This window comes from Diadema setosum, chromosome 10 (assembly GCF_964275005.1).
Source record: "Diadema setosum chromosome 10, eeDiaSeto1, whole genome shotgun sequence".
NCBI classification, from domain to species: Eukaryota; Metazoa; Echinodermata; class Echinoidea; order Diadematoida; family Diadematidae; genus Diadema; species Diadema setosum.
The window spans coordinates 22690858-22701544 of NC_092694.1; the positions used below are offsets into that span (position 1 = coordinate 22690858).

The window sequence follows — 10687 nt, forward strand, 5'->3', positions numbered from 1 at the left end:
ACATGAGATTCGGCTCCAGGGGCTTTATTTGTCACTCTACTAAAAATAATCAATGTTAAAACTGCAAGTTCATCGTTAAATTCACCAATATGACCAAACCGCACTCTACTGTCGCCTCACCACCCGCCTCGTTTTATGTGTATAACGCATAATAGGCATTAGAAGAGCATTTGATACTAAGATGTTGTCACTTTTAACGGTCGACTCGCTTCAAAAGACATGAGTTTCGGCTCCAGGGGCTTTATTTGTCACTCTACTAAAAATAATCAATGTTAAAAATGCAAGTTCATCGGTAAATTCACCAATATGACCAAACCGCACTCTACTGTCGCCTCACCACACTCTACTGTCGCCTCGTTTTATGTGTATAACGCATAGGCATTAGAAGAGCATGTAATACTATAGATGTTGTCATTTTTAACGGTCGAATCGCTTCAAAAGACATGAGTTTCGGCTCCAGGGGCTTTGTATGTCACTCTACTAAAAATAATTTAAGTTAAAAATTCAAGTTCATCGGTAAATTCACCAATATGACCAAACCGCACTCTACTGTCGCCTCACCACACTCTACTGTCGCCTCGTTTTATGTGTATAACGCATAGGCATTAGAAGAGCATGTATTACTATAGACGTTGTCATTTTTAACGGTTGATTGAGATGAACTTCGATTCAATTAGAACTTAAGAGAATGACTGATTTCATTAAGTGTTCTTTTCTGTGTTTTCGGACCCAGCCCATTTTACCCACCCCCCCCCCCCAAACAAAAAAATAAAAAAATAACAACTAGGCCCTACTAAAAGTATTTATTTGAAGAATCTTCTCACCCCCCCCCCCCCCTTCAAACGCACTTACCACAATGACGATCAAACTCATCGTCAAACCATGTTTGTACAGAATCTTCGGGATGTCAGCAAGGGTGAGTCGTCGATGGACATCCCTCGAGTGAGTGACAGACAGACGGACAAATACACACACACACACGCACAAACACACACACACATACACATACTGTTGCAACTGTGCAAGCAAAAAAAACTGTGTTTACATGACGTACACTCGGTGGTGTACGTTTATAACGAAGGGGAACAGGGAATCTCCCACCTCATACATATTCAATAAGGCTTCGGCAGTCAGCGCGCCAGCTCATGAATAATTAATATCTGTGACCTTTGGTGAAACTACTTCCCGCAGAGCATTCTCGCCTCAAAAGTGCCTACCCTCCCGGGCCGGCCTAGCCTTTAAACAAGGCGACTCGCTCTGCCAACAGGTTTGTGGGGTAAACGCGCTATACGGGGGCACGCAGAACGAGTCGCCTTGTTTAAAGGCTATGGCCGGCCTAACGCATGTGAACAACGGCGCGCGGGAGTGGAGTGGAGTGGAGATCGAAGTGGAGAATATTTTCTGAAATTTACCTAAATTATTCGGATATATATTTCGGAATTCGGTTACATAGTAGAGCAGAAACACGGAGCATCGAAAAGGCAGTTTACGTTAAGGTAAGCAAACTCTGGGCTATTTTGTTGTTCTTTGCACAACTTGCACCAGTAACCCGAGGTTGAGGGCTGAATTTCAATTTCCCGCCTTTTGAAAGGGGGAACCGATATGGCCGCCTGTACGGCCTCCTCTGCCCCCCTAGACTCCCATCAGGATTCTGACGCGGGCACCACAGAGGGTATGGAGGAAGAAACCTCTGTGGATTTGGACTTTCGTGTAGTTAAGTCTAAGAAACAAGTTCAAAGAAAAAAGCGCAAGGTGCGCGAAGAAAGTGTAGATATGAACTATCAACTAGGGTAGAATCGTCCTCAGACGGAGAACATGAAAACTCTACATTTGGCACCCCTAGATCCAAACCTCCCGACTTGAAGGTGTACATTTCACCGATTGATTCACGCAAATCCTTGAAGAACATCAACCTAATAACGGTCGCTCGTGATATTCAGAAATGTTGTGGTTCACCCCCAGAGTTTATCAAGCCAACCAAAGATGGCATTATGGTAAAGTGTACAAACCAAAAGCAACGTCAAAAACTTCTGGAAATTCAGTCAATTGGCAATGTACATGTGAAAGCTCGGGAGGAGGGTCTCAACGTAAAGGGTGTCATTTCTGGCGTGCCGATAGAAATGTCGGATATTGAGATACAAACGGAATTAAAGAAACAGAGAGTATCGCATGCAAAGCGAATCATGCGAAATCATAAGAAACAGAATCAAAGCAAAGAAGAAAAGAGTGACAAAGCAGCACCCACCCCGACGCGCAGTGTCATTCTAACATTCGAAAAGACAGAATTACCAGAAGAAGTGACTCTTTGTTTTCAAAAATTCTCTGTGAAGCAGTACATTCCCCCCGTGGTCAGATGCTTTCATTGTCAGAGATTCGGCCACACCATCAAAAACTGCCGAGCTAAACAAAGATGCGTCAGATGTGGGGAGATGCATACATTATTTTTTGACCAGTGCCAACAGAAAGACGACCCGAAATGTGTGAATTGTGGCGGAAAACATTCCGCGGCATACAATGGTTGTAAAATGGCTAAACAGGCTCAGGAAATTCAGAAAATCAAAGTAGTGAATAACTTTTCCTACGCCCAAGCTGCCCGTCAGTGGCAGGAAAAAGAAGAAAAGACGCAAATCCCACACAACCAACCAAATCAATTAGGTAAAGAAAGTCATTGTAATACGACACAGGCAGTCACAAAGAAGAACGGACTAAACAAATCGACAAGAGCACCTGTTACTCCCAACCAGAGTAAGCAGGATGATGTAACTGAACAAAACCATGGCAGTGGCATTCAACAGGCAAAAGACACAACCATGCCTAGACAGCCTGAGACAGAAGCCCACCACTCAGTACGAAAGAACGAGGAACCCACCAAATGGCACTCAAATTTTTTCATGTCAGCATCAAACCAAGATATTATTGGTTTTATGATTCACGTGATTCAGACTTTTATTAAAGATAAGTCGGAATCAGAATTGCGCACTATAATAACAACCATAGCTGAGCAATTCTTACCATGTCTCTAATGTCACATTGTGTGATAACAAGTTTATTCATCCTCCAGTGGAATGCACAGGGAATGCACTCACATGGAGGAGATTTAATAGCATATATAGAGTCTGAATGTCATGAAACAGTCCACATCATATGTGTACAAGAAACATGGTTTAGACATAACCAGTCTTTCCAAATTCCGAATTATACATGTCTTTCGAAAAATCGCACAAACCAGTGTGGAGGAGGCGTGGCTTTTTATAACTCATTGTATTTTGATTATTTGACAGATGATAATGATGTAGAAATGCAGACGATTAAGCTGTATATAGAAAATTCAGAAATCTCGATAGTTAACTACTATAACCCATGCAAAAAGATCAGCATGGAAATCATGAATGCATTAATGACGCATGTAACAAACCCCAAGAAAGTAATCATTGTTGGGGACTTTAACTCCCACAACACTTTATGGGGCAGTGTAAAAACAGATAATAATGGAAGAATAATTGAAGAGTTTTTGTTAAATACAAATTTGGTTGTTTTAAATGACGGATCTGGTACTAGAAAGGACCCGTCCTCGGGAAAAATGTCATGTTTGGATTTGACTATAGTGTCAGCTGAAATGGCTACCAAATGCATCTGGGAAGTCATACCAATGGAACACAGGAGTGACCATGTTATAGTTGGTACAAAGTTATTTTTAGGAAGTACATTGAAATCCCGCACTGAACAGAAAGAAGTGGGAAGGAAATGGTCAACAAAAAATATAAATTGGGCCATATTTCAGGAAAAGTGTGAGGAAAAAATAAACGAAAGGTGTTTCGGAAGTTTTGAAATATCCACATCAGACCTGCATAGTAAATTCATGAGATGTTTGACACAAATCTTAGAAGAAGTAAGTCCGATCAAATCAAAGGGCAAATGCAAACCAGTTCCATGGTGGACAAAAGAGTGCTCCACAATCATAAGGGAGCGTAACCGAATTAGAAATAAATTAAATAAACATTGGACTAAGAAACTGCAAGAAAATTACCATTTGAAAAAGTCTCAAGCTCAAAGAACAATTAGACAAGCAAAAAGAAATTATTCGTTTCACGTCAGTATCTCAAATCTGGAAAACGGTAAAAACCCTCAATGGAACCCCCTCCACCGGTATACCAACCATCCCAACTTTAAAAGTGAATGGGCTTCCCATTGTGGAAGATGGGAAGAAAGCAGATTACTTGGGAGAATACTATAAATCATGTGGACAGGAAGAAACATCTGATGACATAAATACAGCGTTTGAAGAAGTGAAATATTCCGAAAATACATCGATGTTGTCCGTCCTATATGAATTGTTTCATATGACGGAGTTAGACATGTATCTAACATCCAGGAAAATGTCTACCCCAGGAGAAGATAGGGTAGGATACGAAGTATATCAGCATTTACCTGAATCATCAAAATCAGTACTGTTACGAATATATAACAAGATATGGGTAACACGGGACATACCTGAGTCCCTGCTGCATTCCATATTGATACCCATTTTAAAACCAAATAAGATGTCAGACAAACTGACATCATATCGACCGATAGCTCTCATCTCATGTTTTATGAAAATCATGGAAGGAATGGTGAAAGAACGTTTGAGTATGTACATAGAAAAACATAATATCTTGATCCCAGAACAACAAGGTTTTCGGAAAAATCGAACATGTGTGGATAACATTGTTAATTTGGAAAATGAAATTCAGAAACATCTGAAAGTGAACGCCAAAACCTTGGCAATTTTTATTGATTTAGAGAAAGCTTTCGATTCTGTGTTGAATAAAACTCTTCTCATAAAGTTATCGAAACTGGGCGTATGTGGGAATATGTACTTATTTCTAAGAGCATTTTTATTGAAACGTACTTTTCAAGTTCGAGTTGGGCATGAGTTATCCAAAACAATGAAACTACTGAATGGGCTTCCGCAAGGGAGCACATTGAGCCCATTGTTATTCAATGTTATGATGTCTGACATTCCGCTCAGGACCGACATCCACACCTTGTTGTATGCTGATGATTGTGTAATCTGGCAGTAGGGAAAGGACATTAGGATAATGACCACTGCGTTAGAACAACATTTGAACACCTTGGATGGGTGGTTTTCATCGTGGGGACCTAAAATCTCTCACACAAAAACCACACCTATGCTGTTCTCTCACACTCCTAAGGAGGCTATTTTGTCCCTCAAGATAGGGAGAGAAATTTTAACGACAAAGGATGATTATAAATATTTAGGAGTAATCTTTGATAAGAGGTTAAATTGGAGAGCCCATATACAAGAAGTGGCATCCAGATGCAAACGTAAAATCAATATACTAAAGAGTTTAACTCATGTGAATTGGATTAGAGGCTCCAATGATTTACTGTCTGTATATAGAGCAATAATTCGTTCTTTGATAGATTACGCCTGTGAAGCATATGATTCAGCTTCATCGTATGTAAAAAACATTCTCAATTCAGTACAATACCAAGCTCTCAAAATCTGTCTAGGAGCCAGTATAGGCACCTCTCTGACAACCCTGCAAGTAGAATCAGGTGAATTACCACTAGATCTGCGTAGGCAGATGTTGACTGCTCAATTCCGTAGGCACATTGATACTGTTCCAAACCATCCCTTAATACAGGATATCAAAATGTGCTGGCAATTTGATTTTTACGAAGGTGAAAATCCCCACAACCCTTTCGGTGAAAGAATCCTGAAAAGTGAAGACATATTATTTTCCCAATGTATGGAAAAAGTACAACCTTTTCATCAACCGTTTTGGCACTGGCAGATGCCAGCAGTGTCCATGGAGTTAAGTTCAGACATGATGTTATCAAAGTGTGATCATGTTATACATCAGCAGCAAATGGCTCTTGAATTGATAAACAGGAAATGGCAACATTATGTTCATGTATTCACCGACGGCTCAAAGTGCCCAAAAACTTGCGAAGTGTCCGCTGCTTTTTATGTTCCTTATTGGAAGTATGCACAAGCAAAACGCATACAAGACTTTACGTCTGTGTACAGAGCTGAACTGATTGCTATTATTATGTCTTTGATCTGGTTAGAACAAGTCTCGAATTTGTATGCTGGAGTGGTTATTTTTTGTGATTCATTAAGTGTTTTACAGGCTATAAATTCAAATAAGCCGGAGAGTTTTGTAAGTGAAATTATTATAAGATGTACGGAATTGAAATATAAAGGAATAGATATAAATTTTGAATGGATACCCAGCCATTGTGGCATTAATGGAAACGAAGTCGCGGACAAAGAGGCAAAAGCTGCTTTGTGTCGAAATGTTATCGATATTGAAAATGGTTTGAATATGGCAGAATGTAAATATATACTTAGAGAGCACTTTATGGAAAAATGGCAAAAACGATGGGAAAAAGCAGAATCTCCACTGAAGTTGATACAAAAAACAGTTAAGAAAACTTTTCAATGTTCCCTAAGCAACTGGAAGGAACAGTCTATTATGCATAAATTGAGAATGGGAAATATTTCTTTGAATTATGATTTGTTTAGATTGAATATCCATGAAAATGGAATGTGTCCGAACTGTCCAAATATTTTTGAAACAGTCACTCATTTTTTATGTGAATGTCCAAAGTATATAATAGAAAGAAGTATGTTATTAGCAGAAATAGATACCACTGACGTGCGTCATATTTTGCTGTTGGTAGGAACTACTAACTCAAAGCATATGCGTGCTTTTGTTCAGTATGTCCAGAGGACAAAAAGATTTACTCAAACACATAATTTTACTAGATAAGTATATGTCTTGACTTAATTTTGCACATTGCACACAGCCCAGATGTTTGCTTTATATCCTAGCGTTGTTTTGTTTTTCTAATTTCATGTACATTTGTGATAAAATTCGCGTTAAATACTCCCGATTCATCACGAGCACCGATCGAGCCCCTCTCGTGTATTGGAGTGGCCTAGGCAGGTGGACAGCCAATCACGGCCCCTCCTTGCCGAGAAGTCTGCTCAAGGTACCGAGCCGGACTGGCCAGAAAATACGATCGTCGATTGGGCAACTCGAACCGAGGCCAGTGAGGGAGATTTATTTGATTTGATATGATATATTAATTTTGATTTATTTGCAATAAAATGAAAATAATATAGGGTAAAATATGGAAATTTATAGAAATTTTATGAATATAGATTTGGCGTAAATATTCCTCGAGGAATGATAAACGCCAAATAAATTCAAATAACAACAACAACAACAACAAGCCCTTCGCTCTTCGTTTTTCTTCAGTACAAATGTCATTTTGCACACAGCCTCCATCCAAAGCAACTGCTATAGATGATAACAAATCCCGTACCCGTTGGCCCACTGCGCCATTGATTCACTTCTATGTTTCAAAAGATAAACCCTACGGGGGGGGGGGGGGTGTAATGAGTCCTGATGATTCAATGTTGTATAAGTGAGCTTAGAGTACTTCTTGTGAAGACTAATGAATCACTTAGGTCCAATTCACTTTTGAAGTAAGAGTAACAAAGCTTTATTCTGCTCCAGCTATCTCAGCTGTGTTATGCACACTGCATAATGTAGTGAAAGTGTGTACATACATTGTAGGGCCATAGGCATGCATTGGCATGGTGGATACACAATGAACTGACTGTGCATGCATAGAAACACATGCTATAACAAAATGTGCCACATACAAACTGAAGTGAACAATGCCTACAATGGTGAATGTTTTCCAAAGAGATGGGGAAAATCTCTTTGATGTTTTCATTCCTTTTGATAATGTGCTAATTCAACTGAGTGCTACTTGCCTGATAATGATACAGTGCATCATATCATTACATTTCCCTTTTCCAAAAAACAAAAAAAACAAAAAAACTGCAACATATGTTCAGAGATTTTCAGCAATAAAAATTTACCACCCTTGAACATTGATAAAATCTTCTCTCTCATAAATTTTGTATTAATCCGTCACGAAAATAATTAACCTGTGAGTTTATAACATAAAAAAAAAATCAGCTTTTATTCAGACCCTAACGTAACTCATAATTCCAATTTGCTGAATACACTTAAAAATTTGTGATTTTACCACAACCAGTCATTATAAACAACCATAAATTTCTTTGACCATCTTATAGCATACAATATTCACTGGAATTATGTTTCATATCTCTTCTTGGGTTTGCTGTTGTTAGCTGAACTCTTAATACTTCATAATATATCAAAACAAAGAAAACATATTCATACAATGTACATCCTTGGTTAACAATCACATCCTAACTGAACATTCTTGTTCACTTTCTTCAATAACCGTGTTAACAACTAACAATCTACATGGTACCCTTATTTTCACGTTCCTTTAAATGTACTTGCATAATTTTATCATACCATCCTGTCCGGGTTTTTTTTTTCAATTTTTTTTTTTGTTTTGGTGCCATCTTCATTCCTCAGTGCTGATAAAAAATGCCAAAAATTACATATTAATGAATGCTTATTAAAAATGACATGGCAAAAAACCAAAAATAACCATAGCAACATATAATGTTGTCAGCATGACCTAATCCAACAGATGGTCATATACCTGTCCACAGGATGCAACTGTTCTCTGGACACTATACACCCACACTCAACATCCTTAGACAATTATACTCACTTTTCTGAGTACATGTACACAATATAGCGTGAAATACTAAAACCATAACACATTCAATGAATATGAATACAGGTATAACGTAAATAATAAACAGGGATAATCACTTGTCCCTGTAAACTGCAGTCTGCTGTTCGATGATTTAGTTTTTTGTTCATCTGGTAGCTTATGATTAAATTTTTTCTCTATATAATTAAAACTTTTTTCCATGTTACTCCTTCGCGACTATGAGGGGAGAGGTTCCAGAACATACCCCTCTGCCTGGATCTTTACCATCCAGGTTCCCTACAAGTGGTACATCTCCATCTCAAGGTGACTATGATTGGAAATACTGTCGTCTGTTGAATTCCGCCATGTGTAAATAACGCATCATTGGTGAACAAATGAATCCTCCGTGTTATGAAACCTCCAAAAAATCAAATATCGTGCATGGGATCCAAATAATACATTTTTTTTCCTTCGCGAACACATCAATAATTGATTTATTCGCTCAGCTTCTCAATTTCCGCTTTGATATGTGCTCAAATACTTTCTTCCTTTTTCTTTAAACTGATAACTTTCCATTTTAATCAATATAAACACAAAAATGAATGTAATGTTGTCATCCATTCACACAAAATAATCGGCTCCCCGCGATTGACTTAACAAATGCAATTTTCACCTCCGAAAAATCACATCAATTAATATCATTAGCTTTTAATTTTATCTCAATGATGATATCACATCCGTGCAATTTTTTAAACTGCTATATCACAACTGGGCTCCGATATATAATCACATCTCGTAATCGCGGAATCTGCTTGGCAGCCGGAGCTGGCTGGCGCTGGGGACGGCTAGGGGGTGATTTCTGCTGCTGAGCATCAGGTGTGCCAGGTGTCCCAGCTCTGGAGTCGGCGTCAGAAGAACAGGATTCCCCGCGGTCCAAGACACAGGGGGATGTTTCGTTGGACTGGATGGTGCCTTGTTGCTAGGAGACCCGGTACTTGCTTCATCGCAGATATGAGGGCTGGTGGGTGTGATCTGCTTGTCAGCCTGGCCAGTGTGGTCTGCTCTGATGTGCTGCCTGTTGCGCCGGTACAGCTTGCCATTAGGGCTCTGGACAACATAAGAGCGTGGTTCTGCAGCCTTAGAATACACTGTGGCTGGTTGCCAGCATTTTGTAGTTGGGTGCTGTATTCTTACTTGCTGGCCTGTGTACAGTGGAGGAAGCTCGGCTGGCCTGGCGTGCTGGTCGAACTGCTGCTTTTGCGTCTCCTGCCTTTGTTGAAGGCGCTGATGTATGGTATCAGCGTTTGGATTGCTGTTCGTGATCCTGATTGGTAAGTCGCATTTGAGCTTACGACCCATTAGGATCTCCGCTGGGCTGGGCAGGCTATTATCAACTGGTGTCATCCTCCAGTGTAGGAGGGCGAGAGGCAGATTTGTTGCTTTTTTCATGATGTTCTTGATTGTTCTTATTTGCCTCTCGACAAATCCGTTTCCCTGTGGGCGTCGTGGAGATGACGTGCTGTGATTGAAATTCCACGCGGCAGCAAATTCTCTTAACTGCAGGCTGGAGTAGTGAGGTCCGTTGTCACTAATCACTGTACGTGGAATGCCATGTTCTGCAAAAATTTGCTTCATGGTTGCGATCACTGCACTGCTGGTGGCTGGATCAGGAAGTTTCCTCACAAAAGGGTACTTGCTATAGTAGTCTACGATGATCAGCCACTGGTTGCCATTTATCTCGAAAAGGTCTGTTGCCACAACTTCCCATGGTCTGGAAGGTATGTCTGGCTGCATGAGTGGTTCAGACGCTTGTGATGGCTGGTGGTACTGACATTTGTCGCAAGACTGCACCATTTTGTCAATGTCTTTGTTTAAATGTTGGTCCAGTACACGCTATTTCTGGCAAGGAGCTTCATCTTTTCCTGACCGAGGTGGCTAGTGTGTAGTCTCTGGAGAATGTCATGCTGCATGTTTTTTGGGATGATCACCCTGCTCCCTTTCATGATGATTCCGTCGTGTACTGACAACTCGTCCCTGAAACTCCAATAGGGTCTCAGTTCAG

General features: G+C 39.9%; 1 protein-coding gene across 1 annotated transcript; it reads right to left on the reverse strand.

The window, feature by feature from the left end:
- Positions 1-9411: 9411 nt before the first annotated feature.
- On the reverse strand, positions 9412-10479 carry LOC140233853 (uncharacterized). The gene has a single exon (XM_072313945.1). The coding sequence runs from the start codon at positions 10477-10479 to the stop codon at positions 9412-9414; it is 1068 nt and encodes a 355-aa protein (XP_072170046.1).
- Positions 10480-10687: the final 208 nt, after the last annotated feature.

Coding starts and splice junctions, on each gene's coding strand:
- LOC140233853 (XM_072313945.1), bottom strand. CDS start 10,479: ATGGTGCAGTCTTGCGACAAATGTCAGTACCACCAGCCATCACAAGCG.